This window comes from Triticum urartu, chromosome 2A (genome assembly GCF_056163025.1).
Source record: "Triticum urartu cultivar PI428250 chromosome 2A, HENAU_Tu73, whole genome shotgun sequence".
In the NCBI taxonomy this organism is placed as follows: Eukaryota; Viridiplantae; Streptophyta; class Magnoliopsida; order Poales; family Poaceae; genus Triticum; species Triticum urartu.
In genome coordinates this window covers 737,482,835-737,508,096 of record NC_141874.1, presented here as the reverse complement: position 1 = coordinate 737,508,096, position 25,262 = coordinate 737,482,835, and the positions used below count along the sequence as shown (strand labels likewise).

General features: G+C 45.9%; 3 protein-coding genes and 2 pseudogenes across 3 annotated transcripts; 2 read left to right on the top strand and 3 right to left on the bottom strand.

Moving 5' to 3' along the window:
- Nucleotides 1-6,114: 6,114 nt before the first annotated feature.
- On the bottom strand, nucleotides 6,115-6,531 carry LOC147987465 (uncharacterized). The gene has a single exon (XM_087542383.1). The coding sequence runs from the start codon at nucleotides 6,529-6,531 to the stop codon at nucleotides 6,115-6,117; it is 417 nt and encodes a 138-aa protein (XP_087398509.1).
- A 616-nt stretch (nucleotides 6,532-7,147) lies between these two features.
- On the top strand, nucleotides 7,148-10,263 carry LOC147987464 (berberine bridge enzyme-like Cyn d 4 pseudogene; annotated as a pseudogene).
- Nucleotides 10,264-15,576: 5,313 nt separating this feature from the next.
- On the bottom strand, nucleotides 15,577-16,354 carry LOC147987463 (mavicyanin pseudogene; annotated as a pseudogene).
- A 2,082-nt stretch (nucleotides 16,355-18,436) lies between these two features.
- On the top strand, nucleotides 18,437-19,207 carry LOC125529211 (mavicyanin). Its single transcript, XM_087545306.1, has one exon. The coding sequence runs from the start codon at nucleotides 18,515-18,517 to the stop codon at nucleotides 19,028-19,030; it is 516 nt and encodes a 171-aa protein (XP_087401432.1). The 5' UTR covers nucleotides 18,437-18,514; the 3' UTR covers nucleotides 19,031-19,207.
- Nucleotides 19,208-24,844: 5,637 nt separating this feature from the next.
- LOC147987462 (uncharacterized) lies at nucleotides 24,845-25,261 on the bottom strand. Its single transcript, XM_087542382.1, has one exon. The coding sequence runs from the start codon at nucleotides 25,259-25,261 to the stop codon at nucleotides 24,845-24,847; it is 417 nt and encodes a 138-aa protein (XP_087398508.1).
- Nucleotide 25,262: the final 1 nt, after the last annotated feature.

Below are 25,262 nucleotides of genomic sequence, written 5' to 3'. Positions count from 1 at the left end.
TGGTTGTAGGAGGCTATCCAGGGGGTGTTGGCACATGACGGCAGATCCAAAAAATTATATGTAAAAAAAACCAAAATCCCAAGGGACAGTCTAGCGTACGACACATGACGGCAGCTGCCTACATCAATTGGCGTGCTTCCAGCGTACCAAAAGTGATCTCTTGCTTGCCCCTAGAGGGTACTACCTCTGTCCTGTTTTATTAATCTTCATTGTAGTTTGAGTTAAAATTTGACCATATATTTTACTAGCAAAATGACAATGCATGTTACAAAAAATTATATTATTGGATTCTTATTTGAATATAGTTCCCAGTGATATTATTTTTGCTACATATAACTTATATTTTATTCGTTAAAATCATGGTCAAAATATAAACCAAAATACAAGGGGGACTAATAAATCAAAACGGAGGTAGTGCCCTTTAATTAGTTGGTCCCTGATACATGCGCGGAAAAGAAAGGACGCGTGTACCATGTTGTCCGGGTTCGCCAGCCCATCCCAATTACTCCCAGTCCAAACTATTTTTTTCTCTAGGTCAAGTGCTGTAGTAATTCACCACCAAGCTTGCTACCAGGACCATGTCCTATTTTTGGGTCTTTGTAAATATCAGAAAATGATCAAATATTTGAATTTTCTTAAAAATTCTATATAATTATTAATGAAACTTAATGAACATTAGTAAATTCATAAAAAGTTCACAAATTTTATGTATTATGCTATTTTTAAAGAATATTCATGGAATAAAAATTTAATTAAAATTTAAAATATGTTAAAACTTATAAATATTAGTATCAATTTTTAAAAAATTCTTGAGTTTTAAGAATTACTCAAGAATGTTCTAGAAAAATCATGAATTTAAAAAGTTCAAGGATTATAAATTTCCCCAAATTTCAAAATAATTTTTGCAAAGTAATATAATATTTTAAATTTGAATAATGGTTGCGAATTAAAACATGTAAAAAACATACAAAGTAAAAAACCCATAAAAACCTTAAAGAAACACAAAAAAAGAGAAAAATCAAAATCTTTTCGAAAGTTGCCTAACCAGAAAGTCCTCTATTACATGTGACAGACATATTACCTTTGTAGCGTGCAAGCTTTTGGTGGCATGACGCTGGCGTGGCTATGATCGCCTTTCACAAGAACAAGCAGGCACTCGCCTACATCGAGTGTCTTGCTTGGCTGGCCCAAGTAGGATTCTGTAGGTTAGTTTTCTTTTTTTGCACATATTTTGAAAAAGAATCTAAACACATATAAACCAAAACTTATATTCACATAAAAGTGGTAAAAAAACACCAATTTGAAAAATATTAACACGGTGTATTTCTTTTATGAGAGTAACTACAAATGAATATTTATAGCACTAAAACATGTGTATGACATTAAAGATGTTCTTTACATTATAGAGAAGATTATACAATATAAAATAAGGTTCGTGTAATTCAGAGAAAATGTATCGGATCATTCGAAAAATGTACGTTACATTTTTAATTATTTGACATTTCGAAATGTGTTTTTAATATTTAAAAAATATTATTATACAATGTATCATTCAAAAGGATTTAATGCGTATTTGAAAACATTTTAACACGTATTTGAAACAATCCACAAACCATTTATTTGATTATTTTTAATCATGTATTTCTGACCTATTTAATGCGCATGAATTCTTTTTTATACTATACCAATAATGTACAATGTGAATGAAAATAATATACATCAAAACACATATTTGGCTGAATGATGTATTTGAAATATGCTAAACATATCTAAAAACTTTTTATATTTATAACAAAAATCAACAATATTTATGAAAAAATAGGCATCAAAGATATACTTGAAAAGAATGTTGAACTTGCATAAAATAATATTTTCATATGTATACCAAAAATATACAACGTATATGAAAAGAAATAGGAATCAAAAAATAAATTTAAAAAAAGACTAATGGTGTATTTAAAAAATATTAAACTTGTAAATTAATTGCTTGATGTATACAAAATATTTATAATGTGTGAAAAATTAGAGATGTGTTAAAAAAGAAAAAAGAAAAGAAAAAAATGGAGAAGAAAACCAATGAAAGAAACAAAAGAAAATCGTTGTAAGAAAAAAAAGGAAAAAGGAAAAAGGAAAATGTGAAGGAAACCGTAGAAAAACCTAAAACCCCGAAGAAAACGGACGTGGAATAATGAAAAAACAGATAAAAATCATAAAAAAGGTCGCATGCACCTACTGTATTGAGTCGATGTATTACGTCTCCAAACTGGCGACAGAAAGCGCTAGTGGAATGGCACCGCGTCATGTGCGGAATAAGAGACACCTTTGATGTGTAGTACTAAAAAATAAAATAAGCATGTTTCAAAGTAAATTTGTTGGTACAAAATGAAATATATGATACACTTTGAAATAGTATTTTTTAACAAACATTATATAATAAGTTTGAATCAATACAAAATCTATAAAAAAACTGAAAATGTGCATGAATCTCAAATAACGACAAAGCACATCTCAATGTAGAAAAATCACTCTCGAGATAGTCCCCACTCATGAGATACTTGTGCACAACTGAATCAACGATGGAATGCAATACTTCAACAGTGACTAGGTTATGGTGTCCTGCGGGTTCTCCTGCGTGGTGCTTCTCTTCCCCTGTCTTTGATCATGTTGTTGTCATTGTTTTTATTTAGGTCGGCCAATTGCAGCGATAGATTGACATCTACTACTCCTGTAAAAGCACGAAGGGCGGAGATCCAAAGTATCTGCACCGTCCAGTAAAGTAATCCAACGATCCACAACCCCCCTATGTTTAGCACCAACCATGTGTGCCCACCAAATCCCGCTGCCACGGAACTGAAAAGAAATTCTGCACACTTATCCTGCCGGCTCCGTACCCAGGATCTTTTAACTGAAACCCATAGATGCTTGTACTTTGTCCTCCTCCCCAGCATTCAAAAAATCACCAAAACTATAGTATTTTGCTCTAAGAACTCTTGCAGTAAGTGATTCGGGTTTCATTAAGACCCTCGAGGCTTGCCTAGCTAGGATAGCCATATTAAACAGTTTAATGTCTTGAAAACCCAACCCTCCACAGAATTTGGGCATCGTCAATGTGCTCCAAGATACCCAGCTAGGCTTTCTCTGTCCTTCCTTGCTGGCCCCCCAAAATTTGCGAATCAAAGAATTGATGTGTTCACATAGACCACGAGGGAGTTTAAAACACGACATCGAGTAAACCCAAACAACTTGTGCAACCAATTTAATTAAGACCTGCTTTCCTCCTGTAGAAAGGAGTTTTTCCATCCATCCTTTGATCTTGCTCCATACCCTGTCTTTCAGAAACTTGAAAGCACTGTTTTTTCTACCACCAACATCAGAGGGCATACCCAAATACATTTCAGAGAGGGACTCATCTATGATGTTTAAAGCATTCTTCACCTCATCACTTAGTGTGTTTGGGCACCCCTTACTGAAGAAAACAGAAGACTTGGACAAGTTTATTCTCTGACTAAAAGCATTGCAGTAACTATCCATTAAAGAAGACACCTCATTTGCTCCAAAAGAACTGGCTTTGACAAACAACAGGCTATCATCCGCGAAGAGAAATGGCTTACGGGCGAAGCCGATGGAGCCACTCGTATTCCATTGAGGTGCGATGATTCATATTTAGTTATTAAGAGGCACGTAATGACCTGGGCTTCAAGCAGAAACATGTATGGAGAAATTGGGTCTCCATGACTGATTCCTCTGGATGATCTGAACTCTTCTAGTTTACCACATTTGAAAAGGACAAAAAAATTGATAGAACTAACCATCCTCATGATTAATGCCACCCATGATGGTGCATATCCCAGTTTGACCATTATAGCCTCCAGATATTCCCATTCAACATGGTCATATGCTTTCATCATGTCTAGTTTCACTGCACAAAAATTATTTTTGGGCCTTGTTCCTCTTCATGAAATGCAGACATTCATATGCAGTGATGTTGTTGTCTGTAATCAGTCTACCTGGGACAAACACTAACTGTTCCTCAGAAATAATGTTAGGTAAGATCTGCTTTAGTCTGTTAGATAAAACCTTGGAAGCAATCTTATATAAGACGTTGCACAGACTTATGGGCCGGAATTGAGATAACTATGTCGAGTCTTTTACCTTTGGAATCAATACTAAGATTTTCTCATTAATTACCTCAGGGCTCTCCTCGCCTTGAATAATGCGAAAAACCACATCAGTGACTCAGCACCACATAGCTCCCAGTGCTGTTGGAAGAAGTGAGCAGCCCGTCCGGGCTAGGAGCCTTCGTTGGGTACATTTGAAAGAGAGCTTTTTAAACCTCCTCGGACGTAAAAGGGGCCATCAAGTTTGCATTCATCGCTGGTGTCATGCTTTTGTGGTTCCAACGAGAGTGGCTAGAGATCGAGAAGGCCTTGTGACGTTTTGACCAAGATTTTCAAATTTTGAACCCAATAATAGCCCTAAAAGTGTAGGCTCATAATTAACAAACCTAGGCACTACAAAGAACAAATTTAACATCAAGCCCATCTATTAGATCCTCAAAATCGATCTAATAGACAAACAGGATAAAAACTCCATTTGCCTGAAAAAAGATAAAAATTCCATGAGATTTTTTATCTCTATGGTGCCTTCTAGTAAATCTTCTGTATCTAAATAGCTAGCTCCCACTAACTATTTCTCTCAACGTGCAAAGATGCCACATCATCGCATAATATGCATGAGAAAAAGGCTCACACCCACTATCATATCTCTCTCAAGATGCAAGCATGCCACTTCATCATGGCATGCATGGAAAAAGACCCATCTTAACATGCAAACATACATGAGGTTTTTCAATTTATTATGCTATATATATTTAATAAACATTTTACAACTATATAGAAATCAAACATAATAAATTATATGTAGTTTTAGTTTTAGCTTTTTATATTATTACTTCTCATATTCATGTTTCATACAACGAATTACATTGAAATATGTTATAAAATATTCTCACAACAACGTGCGGGGTATCATCTAGTTTATAAAGTTGTTACATGGAAGAAAGATCGGGTTCAATATCTTCTAGTCCTCATATTCTTGTGCATATGATAGATAGTTCTAGAAATGACGTTCTACCATGCACAAAATATTCCATGCATGCATCCACATTGTTTCACCGGTTTGGCATTCATGCCACATTTCTAGTCTGAGACAAAATATATGTGGTCACGATATATTACATAATGTTTTATTGGGTCTTTTTTTTCTCATTTAAAAGTTTAATGTTTTGTTGTCTACCAGCAAAAAAGTGCACTTGTTGCAAAATGAATTCGCTGGTACACAATGAAACATCATGATACTCTTTGAAATAACGGGAAAAGGTAACAAAATATCTTACAATAATTTGAAACACCACAGAATTTATCAATATTCTTCTAGAAAACATGGGTGGCACGGATCTCACAATAGCGACGGAACACATCTCAGTGCAGAAAAATCACTATCTAGATAGTTCTCACTCATGCGAACCAATCTTTGCTTGAGATGGTTAGATGGACAGTGGTATCTCAACCCACCAGGGTTCAAATCCTGGTGCTCGCATTTATCCTGGATTTATTTCAAGAATTCGGCGATACACTTTCAGTGGGAGGAGATGTTCCCGTCGACTACGAGTCGCCTACGGTAACTTCGTAAAATCTCAAAATGATATGCCGGCTCAGTCTCTCGAAAGTGTTCATAGGGGTAGGGTGTGCGTGTGTGCGTTCATAAGAGCATCTCCAACAGGCGCCCAACGCGCCGCGCGGTAAAAACGGATTTGGCGCGCGTCCATCGCCTGGTTTGGCGCGGCGCGCAGCGTTTGCTCCAACAACCGCGTTGAAAAGCCGCGCGCGCGCGCAGCTCCAGCAGGCGCCGTAAAATGCAGCGCGCGCTCATTCTACATCGGTGCAACGACATATTTTTTAAATTAAAATTACATAGATAAAAAAAAGATATAAAGATATTTTACATCGGTGCAACGGCATAGATAGATAGATAGTTTGACATAGATAGATAGATAGATACTACTACGGCATAGATAGATAGATAGAAACTACTACGGCATACATAGATAGAAAACTACTCCAAGTCGCTATCATCACTATCATCACCATTATTCTCCTCGGCGGTGTCGTCTGAGGTATCCAGCCAGATGTCCAACCACCGATCATCGTTCGCCGTGAAGAACGACTGGCCACTTGCTGCAATGAGATCGGACTGCGCGTTCGCCAACGCCTTGCGCCGACGCCTGTCCAACCGCGCCTCGCGGCGCCTTAGCGTGTCCTCCTCGCGACGCCTTGCCCAGTAGGCCTGCTCGTAGGCGACGTCCTCCGGGTGGCGGGCGCGCCACTCCGCCATGACCCGCTCGTCCTCCTGGGCGACGAGGAGGCGGCGCTGCCGCTCGGCGTGCTCCGCACGGTCTTGTACTGTGTTCAGACGCGGCGGCGGGGCACGGTCGAGCGCTTGCTGGAGCGTGTAGACATTCTGAAAGTTCATCTGGCCGCGCGGCCGGCCTAGGCGCCACGCCGCCGCGTCGTACGCGCGGCCGGCCTCGCGCGCCGTCCCTTACGTGCCGAGGCCGAGCCGGAGATCGCCGGAGCGTATCTCCGCGTAGTAGCCGCCGTTGGGGCGCAGGCGGACGCCGCGGTAGCCGGACTCTCCTCGGCGGCGCGGCGGCATGGCGTGGCGCTGGGGCGGCGGAGGCACGTCGGTGGCGGGGCGCTGGAGCGGCGCGTGGCACAGAGAGAGTGAGAGAAGAGGAGAAGAGGAGGCGTGAAGAGGCGCGTGGCGCGCGCTGGACTTTATAGGCGCGCCGGAAGCGGCGCGCAAAATATGGCGCGCGAGCTGGCGCCTTTTCGCGCGCGCGCAAGCGTTTCCCGCGCGCGTGGTTTTCCTGCCGCCGCTGGAGCGCGGCAAAACGCTCGGCGCGCGCTAAAGGGTCTGTTTACCGCGCACGCGCCCCGTTTCGCGCGTCCGTTGGAGATGCTCTAAGGATGAGTATATGCGCGTTTATATGAGCGCTTGCGCGTTAAAAAAAAAGATAGTTCCCACTCATGACTTACTCGTACATAAACGCATCAACGATGTCCCTTGATGCAATACGTGCACGATCTCGTGTTTCACGTGGAACAGAGGGAGCAGTAATAATTGAGGTAGTACAACACTCTCGCTCAGAGGATTGATCGAGGAGCTCCAGATCATTCAACTTTACAATGCTGAGAGGCTTAGCACTCGTGTTTTCCGTGAGCTTCTTCTCTTGCCACCTGACGTCTGTTGCTTCCCTAGCTTCCCCTGATGGCCATGGCTTCCTCCAATGCCTAGCCGGCAAGATACCTAGCGAGCTGGTGTACACGCAGAGCTCCAGCAACTTCACCGACGTGCTGTTCTCCTCCATCAAGAACCCCAAGTTCTTCACCACCGCCACGGCGAGGCCGCCGCTCTGCATCGTGACGCCCGGCGACGCCTCCCACGTCCAGGCCGCCGTGGTGTGCGGCCGCAGGCAGGGCGTGCGCCTCCGTGTGCGCAGCGGCGGGCACGACTACGAGGGCCTGTCGTACCGCTCGACGCGGCCGTCCGAGGTGTTCGCGGTGGTCGACCTCGGCGCCAGCCTCCGGGCCGTGCGCGTCGACCGGCTCGAGTCCACGGCCTGGGTCGACTCCGGCGCCACCATCGGGGAGCTGTACTACGCCATCGCGAGGAACAACTCCCGGGTCGCGTTCCCGGCCGGCGAGTGCCCGACGGTCGGCGTGGGCGGCCACTTCAGCGGCGGGGGCATCGGAATGATGACACGCAAGCATGGCCTCGCCGTCGACAAGATCGTCGACGCCAGGCTGGTCAACGCCGACGGGGACCTCCTAGACAGGGCCGGCATGGGGGAGGACCTTTTCTGGGCCATCCGCGGCGGCGGCGGCGGGAGCTTCGGCATCGTGCTCTCGTGGAAAGTCCAGCTCGTGCAGGTCCCGCCGACGGTGACGGTGTTTAACATCGGAAGGACGGTCGACCAGGGCGCCCTGGAAATCCTCACCAGATGGCAGCACGTCGCGCCGTCGCTCCCCAGCGACCTCACCATAAGGGTGATCGTAAAGCAAGGGCAGCAGGCTCTGTTCCAGGCCGTTTACCTCGGCGCGTGCGGCGCGCTGGTGGCGACGATGGACAAGCAGTTCCCGAAGCTGGGCATGACGAGCGCCGACTGCCAGCAGATGACCTGGCTGCAGTCCGCGGCCACGCCCTTCCTCAGCTTCGCCAGCAATGGCACGCTGGAGGAAGTGCTCCTGGACAGGACCGTCTGGACGAGCGCCTTCACCAAGGCCAAGTCCGACTACGTCCTGCGCGCCATCCCAAAGGACGTGTGGAAGGACATCTTCTCCCGCTGGTTCGCCATGGACGGCGCGGGGGACATCATCCTGGAGCCCCACGGCGGGTTCATGGATAGCGTCCCTGCCGCCGCCACGCCATACCCGCACCGGAACGGCGTGCTGTACGTCATCCAGTACATCGCATCCTGGCAGCAGCAGGGTGACGGCGGCGCTGCGGCCAAGAGCTGGATCGACGGCTTATACGACTTCATGGGGCAGCACGTGTGCAAGAATCCGAGGCGGGCGTACGTGAACTTCCGCGACCTGGACATCGGCCAGAACGACGACGACGGCACCTTCGAGAGCGGAAAGGTCTGGGGCGAGCGGTACTTCGTGGGCAACTACCGAAGGCTAGCGGCGGTGAAGGCCGCCGTAGATCCGACGAACTACTTCAGAAACCAGCAGAGCATCCCGCCGCTGATGGAGACGACGACGACGCAAGTGATCTAGCAGAGCTGCATGCATGTGCGAGAGGTATCAGACGAATTAACAGTACGATCTTGATGTGTCTACTACAAGTCGAGATCAGTTTGCTTTCATGAATGAGTTAATTACATAAAACCATCATATTTTGGGCTTCTTCTGCAGAAAACCATCTGGTCTCTAATCATTTGCAAAAATCACCGCATATTCACTAAACTTTTTGTAAAAAGCACTGATCAAATGATTTACCCCGTTTAATCACTTTTTGGCAAGTGAGACCGGAATGTAAGAAGCTGATTTGGCAACATATTAAAACACACACACCTACATCTAAAAGAAAAACGCAATAAGGCCCTCCCCTTGTGGATAACCTTGAGCAGTCCAAATACCCCAAAGCCCTTGACCGCCGGCGCGCTGCTGTCCGGTCGGCGCCGCTCCTCCACTGTCAGACACACCCCTCCTATCGTCGGAGACCATTGTCAGCGCCGCCGCGCCCGTCTTCTTACTCGCGGCGACAAAGAAGTGGCGGGAGGAGCGCCTCCATACTCGCGGCCGCGGGGCCGTTCTCCGCCGCGCGCTCGCTCCACCAGCCATGCCATTTGCCGGAAGCAGCGCAAGTGCGGCTTCTGCTCGGGGCCTTGAAAGCCGGCGGCGCGCCCAGGCCCTGCCGTGGCCGCGCCTCGGCCATCTCTCGAGGACGCCTAGGCCGTTCGACGCCCAGGAGCGTGCTGCCGGCTCCAGGGGAGCAAAGAGGTGCGCCACAACCCTGTCGCCTCCTCTTCGTGGATCCAGGAGCTCACCACCGCCCAGACCGAGCTCCGATGGCCGCCACACCCTGGATCGACGATGTGGCGTGCGCTAGATGACCAGGTGGCGCGGCTCGAGAGCGTGCGAAGGCTCACGGCGACAGTGTGCTGCTGGCCCTCACGCTCGCAAAGACGGTCGGCGCTTGCGGGGACATCTCCTGCGCTGTCACGCGTCTCGCCGGCCGGTGTGTCCCCCCTGTTGCTGCACGCGAGGAAGGAGATGCCCTCCGTGGGGGAGGGGGAGGGGCTTGATTGCTTTCTCTTTTAAGATCCAGTGAGGTATACGTCAATTGGTTGCCAAATCAGCTCCTTACATTCCGGCCCCACTTGTTAGAAAGTGGTTAAACGGGCTAAATCACCTGATTAGTGTTTTTTTGCAAAAAAATTACTAAATGCGCGGTGAGTTTTGCAAATGATTAAGGACCAGGTGGTTTTCTGCAGATGAAGCCCGAAATGTGCTGGTTTTATGCAATTAACTCTTCATGAACAGACAAAACAGAATGTGTTAGGTACTTCGATCTTGATGTGCGTACTACAAGTCGAGATCAGTTTGCTTTCATGAATAGACAAAACAGAATGTGTTAGGTACTTCGATCCTGATGTGCCTACTACAAGTCGAGATCATTGTATTTTGGCTGGTTATCCATCGTGATCGTCGGTACTTCTTGGTTGAAATTTTGGTTGGATTGCGATGATTGTGGCCAGGATGTGCATGCCTATTGAGATGGTAAAGATAAGGCCAGTAGTGGCGCGTTGGGTGCCACGGGCAAAAAGCTAGCTAGCTAGCCTGGGTGTATCGGCTGATCGATGGTACTGGTGAATACGAGTTGTTACGTTCTTGGTTGAAATTTGGTTGATCGTGATGCTTGTGGCCAGGATGTGCATGCCTATTGAGATGGTAACGATAAGGCCAGTCGTGGTGCGTTCTGTGCCACGGGCATTAGTCATAAACTAGGAAAACGTCGCCACGGTTTCATCCCAAACCAAACACGAAGACCCCTAACAAAAACCTAAGACAATTATTTTCACACTGGTGTAAGCCAAGTACGGACCTGAGATCAAACTCGCCACCATCCAGGGCTTTGTGTCGGCGCAGTCTTCTCCGGTGTCCTAGCCCGGACAGGCCGCCATAGAAGCACACCGCACAATAGCTATACGTAAGTTGACTCAATTTACAATCTGTGTAACTCAATTTTGTAGAAGGAAGAACGGTTGGAGGAGGAAGAAAGGTGGAGGTAGAAGAAAGAAGATCGGTCGTTGGATCTTTAAAATGTTGGCGTAAACAATCAGAACTCATGTTCGTCGCATCATCCGACGTCTACTATATAGGGAGCATGGTCAGCGTCTCGGCCTTGATCACCGGACGTGGCAGCGAACGACAAGGCGGTCGTTGTCAATCGTCTTTCCGGCAAAGTACTAGAAGTACAGGAACTCGTGCTCGTGGTTGTGATGGTCGAGCGTGCGCTTTGTGGATCTCACCTCCTTTTGGTTCCCGATCTCGAAGGGCAACTTGGCGTGGTCACCGGTTCGTCGGACCTCCCATGTCCAAGGAAGACGGACATGCCGCGTCCAAGGAATATAAGGGTGATACAAGTTGGTAATTTGCTTGTGAGTTCTAATCATCATTGGTTCTTCATTGCAATAGTATACGTGTTTCCAATGTTTTGCTTGTATCGATATTGGCTTGCTTGTGAATCGACAGACAGACATAGATTATGAAACACAAGTATATATTCTTCATTGCAAGAGTATACGTGAAACGAAAAGGAACGTAAGGGCAATACACATTGGTAATTTGCCCCTGACATTAGGTTTATTCAACAATCAAAACTCATGTTCCGTCGCATGATCTGACGTCTACTGGATAGGGAGCACGGTCGGCGTCTCGGCCTTGATCATGCGGACGTGGCAGCGGACGACAAGTGGGTCATCGTCAAGTCCTTCTTTCCTTGACAAATCGATTGTGATCCAACAAATCCATCGATCGCGCTCTTGCGCGGCCTTCGGGAATATCCAAGACCTTAACATTTTGAAGCTGGCACCCTAAAGTTTTCGTTTTCTTACAAATTTTGACAAGTCGGGAAAATTTTCACTAAAAATTTCGGCAGCATAAGACGTTGTGAAGAATCAGATCTCTTGTTGTATTTCGTATTTCACATGCCATTGCCACAAAAAAAGATTACTCCACAGCCGGACAGCCCGCCTGCTCGAATTCTTCATTCATTTTACTTGACCACGAACTTGGCAGATCTCATGACAACATCATGCTAGCACACTATCATCGTAGTATTACTGTTATCATCTACATTTCTCATATGTTTGTGTAATTGCTAGAAATATGTGCATACATATTGTGACCTTATGATTTTCTCTTGTACACATGAGCTCTAATCCTCATTGGTTGTTGTTAAATCGACGAACAATCTAGATTACACAGCTATATAGGTTCTTCGTTGCAAGACTAATACAGTATACGTAGAAACAAAAAGGAACGTAAAGGCGATACATGGTGTCAACTTTTCCTAATTTGCACATGACTTTTGGTTTGTACATTACTCAGAATTAATCTTGATCCGTCCATTAAGAAGGTGGGGTAGTGGCACTTGGCGGCTCCTCGGTAGGCGGTAGGGAGCAAGACGAGACAAAGACGACGGCTGAATTCCGCTTCGAGGTCATCGGCCTCACGGGGCCCGGCAAAGCGGAGCGCTTGAGGCACACGTTCAATTATGACAAACCCACACACGGGTCGCGCTGCCTGGTGCACACGAGCAACCCGCTGGTCGAACAGATGGACAACGATGATGACTGCCTGGTCATCCGCGGCCACATCCGAGTGATCGAGACTACTACCGCAAGGTTGCACCCTACCATGGGGCCGCCGACCGCCATCGCCGTCCCATCTTCCGGCGGGGTGAAACACCATCTCAAGGTGCCCGTTAAATGGTTAAGAATCCTTGATCGACTTCTATAAAGCACTGGTCAAATTGCAGTTATGAATTTGGCACATCTGATGACAAAAATCATGCTAGCATCCTAGCACACTATCATATCGTTATTATTTTCATTTGGATTTGTAATACTTCTTCCGTTCATTTTTGTAAGTCGTTTCAGACAATTCAAAATAGGCTGTTTTGCACATTGTTTGAAATGCCTTCAAGATCTTTAAAAGTGAACAGAGGGAGTAGTATGTTATTACAGAATTGCTAGGAATACCCCGACATATATATTGTGACATTTTGATTTTCTCCAAGAAATAGAGGAAACTCCTATACATATTGGTTGTTACCGGGCAGCTGCATGTGAGATTAAGCACAGCCAAAATAAGAGTCTTCACGTTCACGAAAAAGAACGTAGGAGTACTAATTTGCAACTGAGTTTTAGTTTATTCATCGATCAAAACTACTCCCTCCGTTCTTAAAAGAGTGTACTTCCAACTTTGTTGGAGGGTCAAACTATATCAAAGTTTGACCGAGTTTGTGCAAAAATATATCAATACTTGTGAAATCAAAAAGGTATATGACGAAAATATAGTTTATCATGAATCTAATGCTACTAATTTGATGGCATAAATGTTGGTCTATTATTGTATAAATACGGTCAAACATAAAAAATTTGACTTTCCAACTAAGTTGAAAGTATACTTTTTTAAGAATGGAGGGAGTACGCATCTTGATCCGTCCCATCAGAAGGTGGGATGGTGACGGTCGGTGGATCCTCGGTATTGACCAAGTTAGCCTTCGGAGCCTTGATCACGCGGAGGTGGCATCGTATGATGAGGCGGTCGCCGTCGATTATTGCATCCTCCGGAGAGTACGTGAAGTAGGGGACCTCGTGCTCGGGCTGGTCATGGTGGAACTTGTGCTCCGCCTTGGCAAAATACTCCAAGATAATGTGCTGGTCGACCTCGAAACTGAATTTGACGGTAGTCGTCAGCTCGTCGGACCTCCCGTGGCAGAGGCAGATGGTCATGTGGTACTTGCTGTCATCACAGTGCCCGTTGGGGTACACCTTGATGTACACCTTCGTGATAGTCAAAGAAATTATCGAGTGGCTGCGCGCGTCCTACGTGAGGATTGAAGGGCTGTCAAGTTGTTCGGATCTGAAGCAAACGGCCGACCAGTAGGAAATTAGTTTTCTCGTAATCTTAATATCAACATTAATCAAGGAAATTATATTACTATCAAACTAGACGTGCAGGTACACGATTACTGGTATTACTAATCAACCAAAACGCACATTCCCTGACTTAATCATAGTACATGTCGCTCTATACTAGAGTGGGAACCACTGTATGGTAAGGTGGCGAACCGGGTCAGCCCTTGGCGCGGGCGGTTCATGTCCTCGGTTGCTAGGCTCATCCTAACGAATACTAGTCTCTCCATGCTCCCCATGTTTACCATGGGCATGTTCCTTCTAGCGGACGACGTCCATGCCAAGCTTGACACCCCCCGATCCAAGTTTTTTTTGGAAGGAACTGGATCCAAAAAGAAATACCACTTAGTAAAGTGGGCTGCGATTTGTAGGCCTAAGAAATATGGCGGCCTTGGGATTATAAACTCTAAGCTCATGAACGTAGCTCTTCTCGCAAAGTGGCTTTGGAAACTTGCCCAAAATGAGCAGGGGCTTTGGGCGGATATCCTTCGAGAAAAATACTTCCCCGACGAGAATTTCCTCACCTCCATGCCAAAGGGTCGGCATTCTGGAATGGGATCCAGGCTGTCAAACCGGCCTTCGCGGTCGGAGCTAAGCTCTGCATTAATGATGGCAGATCTACTCGCTTTTGGCTTGACCACCGGTTCGGTCAGGAGCCGTTGTGGCGTAGTCACACCTCCTTATACCAACTTGCCACATAGATATCCTCGTTGCTGATGCGCTCAGAACCACCCCGCCAGCCATAACTTTCAAAATGCCTCTCTCTGATGCCGAACGAGCTGGTTGGGACGAGCTATGTGGTGCCCTTGCGGTAGTGCCGTTGCGCCCCGGGGCTGATTCGGTCTCTTGGTCCCTCACGAGCTCGCGGGAATTCTCGATGAAGTCACTGTACAATAAGCTGACGGCGGGGCCGGCACTGGACATAGCAAGAGGGCTATGGAAAGTGACCACCCCCTCAAAATTAAAGTTTTTTTTGACAAATGTTCCGCGACCGACTCCCGTCCTCTAACAATATAGCAAAACGGAACGGGCCGTCCAATGGCGATTGTGTGATGTGTGGTGCACATGAGGATGCAAACCATATCTTCTTCAATTGCCATCTTCCTTGGTCGCGTGAGATCCGATGAGACAGAGACGATGGCCGAATTCCACTTCGAGGTCATCGGCCTCGCGGGGGCTGGTGAAGCGGAGCACCTGAGGCACACGTTCGACCAAGATAACCCCACGCATGGGTCCCCGTTCCTGCTGAAGACGAGCGACCTCACACTAGTTGAACAGATTGACAGCAACAACGATCGCCTCATCATCCGTTGCCACCTCCGAGTGATCAATACGACCACCGCAAGGTTGCCCCCTACCACGGAGCCGCCGGCTGCCATCGCAGTCCCACCTTCCAATAGGTTGAAGTACCATCTCATATTCCAACATATAATTATTGGACCATACACATATATAGTTACTGGTAATAACTACTTGACTATACATAAAATACACATGTGTGTGGGGCTGTGCAAATGAATTCAAGCAATGAGAAGCAAGATGGCGAGGCTAAACCCCATGGTCTGCAGAGAGGTGACAGATATGGGCACATGCAGGGAAGTGTTGGTTGCACTTGGGCCATTGTCCGGGGCAGGCGACGACTAGGAGTAGTTAGGCATGACATCAATCATGACCTTCATGCCACACACGCAATGGCGAGGGAAGTTACATATGAAATAACGGGTGATGTGATATTGAGGGGTATGACATGATTCCAGAGCTGAGGGTGGCTTCTTAAGGTTGGCGAACATGTTTCGGGACAAATATTGTATAATACAAAAAGAATTTTTATTACTCATCCTCTAAAATGAATATGCAAAACGTGAAGCCTGAATACATACAACGTACGATATAATTACTTGACTATACATGTACACCACATATGCTTGATAGTAACAGTGACTTCTATGGTTTTTTAAGGACGCACTCAAGCCATCAGACCGGCAACGGCAAGCAAGACGGCGAGGCCAAACCCTGTGGCCTCAATAGAGGTGGCGGCTGAGACAGGCACCGGTGGGGGTGCGTTGCTTGCACTAGGGCCGCTGGCCGGGGCCGGCGAGGAAGAGGACGAGCTTGGCACGACATCGATCTTGACCTTCATTCCCCCGGCGCAGTGGCCCGGGAAGCCGCAGAGGAAGTAGCGGGTGCCGGTGGCAGTGAGGGAGACAACATCATTCCCGGAGTTGAGGGTGGCGATGGGGCTGGCGGTGCTGCAGGAGTCGTAGTCGGCCTTGCTGACCTCGAGGACATCGTGTGCCTGAGGAGAGTATTTGAAGATGATTTGGTCGCTGGGGTGAAAGTTCCTGGAAGACGCCCAGGTGCCGTAGTTGGTGCTGAGGTCCCATTGACCACTTGGCTCGCCGACGTTGTAGATTGCCGCCGATGCGGTGCTCAGGATGGCCATCGCGGACACGGCGAGGAGAATGGTTCTCATGGCAGCCATTGTGGTAGAAACTGAAAGATGAGCTAGCAGAGGAGATTGTAAGCCAGGTGCTGTGTTGATCCTTTGAGCGGAGATTGTGTTTTGCTTCTCTAGGTGTCTGTGTCGGGTCCTATATATACAATACAGGCTATGCCCAGGTGGGTTGAAGAAACGTGTGCGGTAGGTGGAAGGCTGGAAGCGTAGAATAGACTACAGATATCTGAATTTTGGACTTTGAATGTTTACGTGGGAACACAAGCAAGCTACGCAGCATGCAGCTACTACTTGGTCATCATAGTCAAACACGTATAGATATATAATACTGTAGATAATAGATCGACGGAAGTTCTGAAGACCGGGCCACGCTGCTGGCCTACTGACTGCTTCACGCGTTGCTTTCCTTTTCTTCAGTATCGACGCGGTCTACGCGATGTTGACTATCACAATCCACGTCCCTGCTCACGTACATCAAGGGTTCGTCGATCAGCATTCAACTCAAACTTCTCTTCTCTCGAAAAAGGAAAACTTTTAACTTCCTTTATTAAATATATCATCTTTACTGCATGAATTTTGCGTTACAACTAACTATATTGCAGCCTTTAGTGATTTATTTTGCACCTTTCAAGTTTCAACGACAAAAGAAGTCACAACCTCCAAATTAAAAGGCAAACGATGAACAAAATTACAATATTCTAATCAAAAAGTAAAGCTTTCATAACATATACAGTAAAGTTAACACGCTTCAAATTACATCCACAAAAAGAAAAGCAAGTTTACAATCGGTAAAATGGAGCTTTCAGCTTGCAAGTTGAGCCGTACAATTGACCCACAGTGCATCATCCTGGATTGCGACATAACATCATCAAGTGAAAAAATATTGTGTGATGTATTATTACACTGAATTAAAGTTTATAAATATCCGCTATGTCTTGCCGGGAATATCTCTCCTCACACGCAAATTTGTAATTAAAATTTCATCACTTTGTGGCGCTTTGAGTAATTCATTCATATGGGGATCCTCTCCTTCGGTGATTGTTCACGGAATACCTAGACATATCATGGTGATGAGGAGTACATTTCATACTAGTGTTGGATAGATTTCTCCGGTCTAATTTCCAGCTTTCATACCACATACAATTATCACAATCAAGAATTAAAGCGTTCATGCCACATTCAATTATCACATTTAAAACTGGTAGAATGGAGCTTTCAGCCTGCAACCAAGTAAATTTATCTAGAATGAAAGGCCATATTTATCTTGGCGGCAACGGTAGAAATTTGTTTTGGATCTCAGGATCTATATCCTCCATGTAACCTATTCCTGAAAAATTCTAAAATAAGTTTTGAAGTGGCAAAAAAATCCGAAAACAATTTCACACGCATGCATTGATGTGTTTGATGCATGTGTAAAATTACATTATGAGATACTTTAACATGTCATTAAAAAGGCAAACACATGTATTTGAAAATACTTGTTTTACTAGAATCAGTCCACAATATATATTTCTTATGAAACATGAGCAACTATTATTGACCACAGATATTATTATAGTTGACGACGATCACTGTGCTTTTCTTGGACAGATTGTACACTGGTGTGTGGTCCTTTGTGTCCGCGATCCAAATCGAGGCACACAACAGGCCTCCGGCGGCACGTTTGTACCGTGCACCTATGCAGAGTGTTCGGCTGCACAGGGGCTCCAAATCAATAGGGCCTCTAATTTTCTATGTAATAGAGTAGTGATAATGACTAATTTAGATCTTATTAATTTAGGTTAACATTATAGTGAACAAATGTAACATTTGTACTTGATATTAAATTAGTACATATAATTAAATCATTCCGAATAAAATATGATTTATAAAAATAATGCTTTGGACACTTGGATCTAGATATATGGATCGTGATAGTCTACGTCATGTCTTCTAGACGGAGTCAATACTGAAGAAAAAGGAAAGGAACGCGTGAAAAGGTCAGCAGGCCAACAACACAGTCCATCTTCACATCCTCAGTCTATGATGACCAAGTACGTACCAGCTGCATGCGTAGCTTGCTTGTGTTCCCATCTACACAACATTCAAAGTCCAAAATCAAGCAGGTACACACACTCGACGCTTCCACCAACCTCACACGTTTCTCCAACCCACCCGGGCATAGCCTGTACAGTATAAATAGGACCCGACACGGCCGCCTAGGAAGCAAACGCATTCTCCGGTCAAGGATCAATACAACACCTCCCTTATAATCTCCTCTGCAAGCTCTGCTTCCATTTCCAACCGCAATGGCTGCAAGGAGAACCATTCTTCTCGCCATGGCTGCCATGGTCATCCTGAGCACGGCGTCTGCGGCAATCTACAATGTGGGCGAGCCGGGCGGCGCATGGGACCTCAGCACCAACTACGGCACTTGGGCGTCCTCTAGAAACTTCCAAACCGGCGACCAGATCGTCTTCAAGTACTCCACCCAGGCACACGACGTCCTCGAGGTCAGCAAGGCCGACTATGACTCATGCAGCACCGCCAGCCCCGTCACCACCTTCAACTTCGGGAATGATGTTGTTACCCTCGCCGCCACCGGCACCCGCTACTTCATCTGCGGTTTCCCTAGTCATTGTGCGGGCGGCATGAAGGTTAAGATTGATGTCATGCCAGGCTCCTCCTCTACATCACCCGCCCCGGCCAGCGGCCCAAGTGCAACCAACGCGCCCCCGCCGACACCTGTCTCCACTGCCACCAATGTGGAGGCCACCGGGTTTGGCCTTGCCGTTTTGCTTGCCGTTGTTGGCCTCATGGCTTGAGTGCATCTCCACATTCGCAGGCACATGTGTACTTTATGTTTAGCTAAGAAATTATTACTAGCAATTATCTGTGTGTATAGCCGAGTAGTTATGTGTATGTTGGACGTATTTGGGCTTTGCGTTTTACTGATTCATTTGGGAGGATTTGTTCATAAGGATTATTTTGGTCTTATACAACATTTGTCCTGAAACACGTTCATTCTAAACCATAAGAGCCCAGACTTTCGTAACATAAACTTGTATTACAGAAAGATATACACATAGATTAGACATGCAATTAGTCTGCCCCGATTGTAAATGAATTGTCCCAAAGAACCAGCTGCCACAAATGGTGAAGAACAATTAGGATGGCCCCGCCCCGAACATACTTGAGCTATAAAAATATACATGCGGCATTGGGTGAAAGTGTTCCATCCTGACATAGATAGGTCATGACCCACGCGGCACGGCGCAGCATTTCACCTCCGGATCCGCCACCTCCATTGGAACCGGATGCTGCTCCTTTTCCTCCTCCTCGTCCTGCTACTCTAGCGAGTCCGGAGGCAGGCCAGCTACGATGCGGGCGGCATGCCTCGCCCCGATTTCCCCCTCAATCCGGAAGCGGCGCTCCGGCGTGAGCATAGCATAGGTCGTCTTCTTTTAGCGGGCCAGGGCGGACGACGAGGGAAGAGGGAGATGGACAAGGAGAGAAATGTGCTCCGACTGGAACAACAGAGAGGGCAGAAGATGTTGTGGCTAGAGTTGGGGACGTCGGCCGGCTCAAATAGCCGGACTTTGGCCTCGGGCGCCGAGCCAAAGTGGCGCCACACGGCGATCGCACCTCACCGGAGGAGAAGCCCGTTGAGCTGTTGGGTTTCACTGCGATTTCCGTGTCGAACCCGGTCGTCAGTCCGACATGACGGATGCGCCTGGATGTTTCAGGCCTATTTGAGGCACCCGTCTGGGTCTTTTTTTTACCACTAACTGACCGGACCATCCGCCCGGACGTATGAGAGGGCTTTAGAGTGTCCGGCTATAGATGTTCTTACCTAGCATAAAGATGCTATGGCATGTAACGACAAATAGTCCAAATAGACCAGAGACTTCTGTCCAACGTTGGTGCGCATGTCCCGTTTCCGTCTCCCGTGTACTTATCCTTTAAGAAAATTGGTACAACCCACTAATCAGATTTGCTTCTAATTTCAAAGCATGCTCAAATTTACCCCTCTACCATCAGTTGCACTTATAGAAATGCCCTTCCGTGCCGTTACCGTCCAGTCAAAGGCCTTTGACCGTTTTCTGGGCGTTTGCTTGACAATTTTGCCCCTTCTTACACGTGGGCCCTAAAAGAGAAAATAAAAACACTCTTTCTCTAGCTTACATGTGGGACTTAATAAATAAAATATAAAAAATAAAGGAAAAAACTCTCCCCTCCCTACCTCACCTGTCTCTCTCTCACCTCCGACGGAGCCAATGCCCCGTCCACGGCGTCGCCGGGGTGTGGCGCCGCACTCGCTCCGACTCCTTCCCTCCCCGTTGCAGTCCCCCATCCCCCGCCCTTCCTCTCCCCCTCCCCCGCCCCTCTTTTCTCTCAGCCGTGCGACGAAATCGTGCTCCATCGGAATCATGGCCGTCCACCCTGGTGCTGTTCGTCGTGCACGCGGCTAACAGGAACCCCACGACTCGTAACGTTGTCCATAGAATCCGCCTGTCCGTCCTCGACTACCACACCGAATGAATTGAAGTATAACGCCCCCAATCATTATGGTTGATATCATCTTCTCCCCCTCTGGTGATGCTTGATCGCGCCCCGATCTCCTCATCTCGCCGTCCCTGTGCTTTCTCTTGGCTGCATCGTCGAGATCTGATGCTTCCAGAACCTGTGGACTCGATGCGGAGCCTTTCATTCCCGAGCCACCATGGCCACGTTGCCTTGCTCCGTCGTCCACCATGGACGAAGAGGTCATCGCTCTGGTGAATCCCAGGCCTCCTGGATCGCGCTAGTGGAATGGCACCGCGTCATGTGCGGAATAAGAGACACCTTTGATGTGTAGTACTAAAAAATAAAATAAGCTTGTTTCAAAGTAAATTTGTTGGTACAAAATGAAATATATGATACACTTTGAAATAGTATTTTTTAACAAACATTATATAATAAGTTTGAATCAATACAAAATCTATAAAAAAACTGAAAATGTGCATGAATCTCAAATAACGACAAAGCACATCTCAATGTAGAAAAATCACTCTCGAGATAGTCCCCACTCATGAGATACTTGTGCACAACTGAATCAATGATGGAATGCAATACTTCAACAGTGACTAGGTTATGGTGTCCTGCGGGTTCTCCTGCGTGGTGCTTCTCTTCCCCTGTCTTTGATCATGTTGTTGTCATTGTTTTTATTTAGGTCGGCCAATTGCAGCGATAGATTGACATCTACTACTCCTGTAAAAGCACGAAGGGCGGAGATCCAAAGTATCTGCACCGTCCAGTAAAGTAATCCAACGATCCACAACCCCCCTATGTTTAGCACCAACCATGTGTGCCCACCAAATCCCGCTGCCACGGAACTGAAAAGAAATTCTGCACACTTATCCTGCCGGCTCCGTACCCAGGATCTTTTAACTGAAACCCATAGATGCTTGTACTTTGTCCTCCTCCCCAGCATTCAAAAAATCACCAAAACTATAGTATTTTGCTCTAAGAACTCTTGCAGTAAGTGATTCGGGTTTCATTAAGACCCTCGAGGCTTGCCTAGCTAGGATAGCCATATTAAACAGTTTAATGTCTTGAAAACCCAACCCTCCACAGAATTTGGGCATCGTCAATGTGCTCCAAGATACCCAGCTAGGCTTTCTCTGTCCTTCCTTGCTGGCCCCCCAAAATTTGCGAATCAAAGAATTGATGTGTTCACATAGACCACGAGGGAGTTTAAAACACGACATCGAGTAAACCCAAACAACTTGTGCAACCAATTTAATTAAGACCTGCTTTCCTCCTGTAGAAAGGAGTTTTTCCATCCATCCTTTGATCTTGCTCCATACCCTGTCTTTCAGAAACTTGAAAGCACTGTTTTTTCTACCACCAACATCAGAGGGCATACCCAAATACATTTCAGAGAGGGACTCATCTATGATGTTTAAAGCATTCTTCACCTCATCACTTAGTGTGTTTGGGCACCCCTTACTGAAGAAAACAGAAGACTTGGACAAGTTTATTCTCTGACTAAAAGCATTGCAGTAACTATCCATTAAAGAAGACACCTCATTTGCTCCAAAAGAACTGGCTTTGACAAACAACAGGCTATCATCCGCGAAGAGAAATGGCTTACGGGCGAAGCCGATGGAGCCACTCGTATTCCATTGAGGTGCGATGATTCATATTTAGTTATTAAGAGGCACGTAATGACCTGGGCTTCAAGCAGAAACATGTATGGAGAAATTGGGTCTCCATGACTGATTCCTCTGGATGATCTGAACTCTTCTAGTTTACCACATTTGAAAAGGACAAAAAAATTGATAGAACTAACCATCCTCATGATTAATGCCACCCATGATGGTGCATATCCCAGTTTGACCATTATAGCCTCCAGATATTCCCATTCAACATGGTCATATGCTTTCATCATGTCTAGTTTCACTGCACAAAAATTATTTTTGGGCCTTGTTCCTCTTCATGAAATGCAGACATTCATATGCAGTGATGTTGTTGTCTGTAATCAGTCTACCTGGGACAAACACTAACTGTTCCTCAGAAATAATGTTAGGTAAGATCTGCTTTAGTCTGTTAGATAAAACCTTGGAAGCAATCTTATATAAGACGTTGCACAGACTTATGGGCCGGAATTGAGATAACTATGTCGAGTCTTTTACCTTTGGAATCAATACTAAGATTTTCTCATTAATTACCTCAGGGCTCTCCTCGCCTTGAATAATGCGAAAAACCACATCAGTGACTCAGCACCACATAGCTCCCAGTGCTGTTGGAAGAAGTGAGCAGCCCGTCCGGGCTAGGAGCCTTCGTTGGGTACATTTGAAAGAGAGCTTTTTAAACCTCCTCGGACGTAAAAGGGGCCATCAAGTTTGCATTCATCGCTGGTGTCATGCTTTTGTGGTTCCAACGAGAGTGGCTAGAGATCGAGAAGGCCTTGTGACGTTTTGACCAAGATTTTCAAATTTTGAACCCAATAATAGCCCTAAAAGTGTAGGCTCATAATTAACAAACCTAGGCACTACAAAGAACAAATTTAACATCAAGCCCATCTATTAGATCCTCAAAATCGATCTAATAGACAAACAGGATAAAAACTCCATTTGCCTGAAAAAAGATAAAAATTCCATGAGATTTTTTATCTCTATGGTGCCTTCTAGTAAATCTTCTGTATCTAAATAGCTAGCTCCCACTAACTATTTCTCTCAACGTGCAAAGATGCCACATCATCGCATAATATGCATGAGAAAAAGGCTCACACCCACTATCATATCTCTCTCAAGATGCAAGCATGCCACTTCATCATGGCATGCATGGAAAAAGACCCATCTTAACATGCAAACATACATGAGGTTTTTCAATTTATTATGCTATATATATTTAATAAACATTTTACAACTATATAGAAATCAAACATAATAAATTATATGTAGTTTTAGTTTTAGCTTTTTATATTATTACTTCTCATATTCATGTTTCATACAACGAATTACATTGAAATATGTTATAAAATATTCTCACAACAACGTGCGGGGTATCATCTAGTTTATAAAGTTGTTACATGGAAGAAAGATCGGGTTCAATATCTTCTAGTCCTCATATTCTTGTGCATATGATAGATAGTTCTAGAAATGACGTTCTACCATGCACAAAATATTCCATGCATGCATCCACATTGTTTCACCGGTTTGGCATTCATGCCACATTTCTAGTCTGAGACAAAATATATGTGGTCACGATATATTACATAATGTTTTATTGGGTCTTTTTTTTCTCATTTAAAAGTTTAATGTTTTGTTGTCTACCAGCAAAAAAGTGCACTTGTTGCAAAATGAATTCGCTGGTACACAATGAAACATCATGATACTCTTTGAAATAACGGGAAAAGGTAACAAAATATCTTACAATAATTTGAAACACCACAGAATTTATCAATATTCTTCTAGAAAACATGGGTGGCACGGATCTCACAATAGCGACGGAACACATCTCAGTGCAGAAAAATCACTATCTAGATAGTTCTCACTCATGCGAACCAATCTTTGCTTGAGATGGTTAGATGGACAGTGGTATCTCAACCCACCAGGGTTCAAATCCTGGTGCTCGCATTTATCCTGGATTTATTTCAAGAATTCGGCGATACACTTTCAGTGGGAGGAGATGTTCCCGTCGACTACGAGTCGCCTACGGTAACTTCGTAAAATCTCAAAATGATATGCCGGCTCAGTCTCTCGAAAGTGTTCATAGGGGTAGGGTGTGCGTGTGTGCGTTCATAAGAGCATCTCCAACAGGCGCCCAACGCGCCGCGCGGTAAAAACGGATTTGGCGCGCGTCCATCGCCTGGTTTGGCGCGGCGCGCAGCGTTTGCTCCAACAACCGCGTTGAAAAGCCGCGCGCGCGCGCAGCTCCAGCAGGCGCCGTAAAATGCAGCGCGCGCTCATTCTACATCGGTGCAACGACATATTTTTTAAATTAAAATTACATAGATAAAAAAAAGATATAAAGATATTTTACATCGGTGCAACGGCATAGATAGATAGATAGTTTGACATAGATAGATAGATAGATACTACTACGGCATAGATAGATAGATAGAAACTACTACGGCATACATAGATAGAAAACTACTCCAAGTCGCTATCATCACTATCATCACCATTATTCTCCTCGGCGGTGTCGTCTGAGGTATCCAGCCAGATGTCCAACCACCGATCATCGTTCGCCGTGAAGAACGACTGGCCACTTGCTGCAATGAGATCGGACTGCGCGTTCGCCAACGCCTTGCGCCGACGCCTGTCCAACCGCGCCTCGCGGCGCCTTAGCGTGTCCTCCTCGCGACGCCTTGCCCAGTAGGCCTGCTCGTAGGCGACGTCCTCCGGGTGGCGGGCGCGCCACTCCGCCATGACCCGCTCGTCCTCCTGGGCGACGAGGAGGCGGCGCTGCCGCTCGGCGTGCTCCGCACGGTCTTGTACTGTGTTCAGACGCGGCGGCGGGGCACGGTCGAGCGCTTGCTGGAGCGTGTAGACATTCTGAAAGTTCATC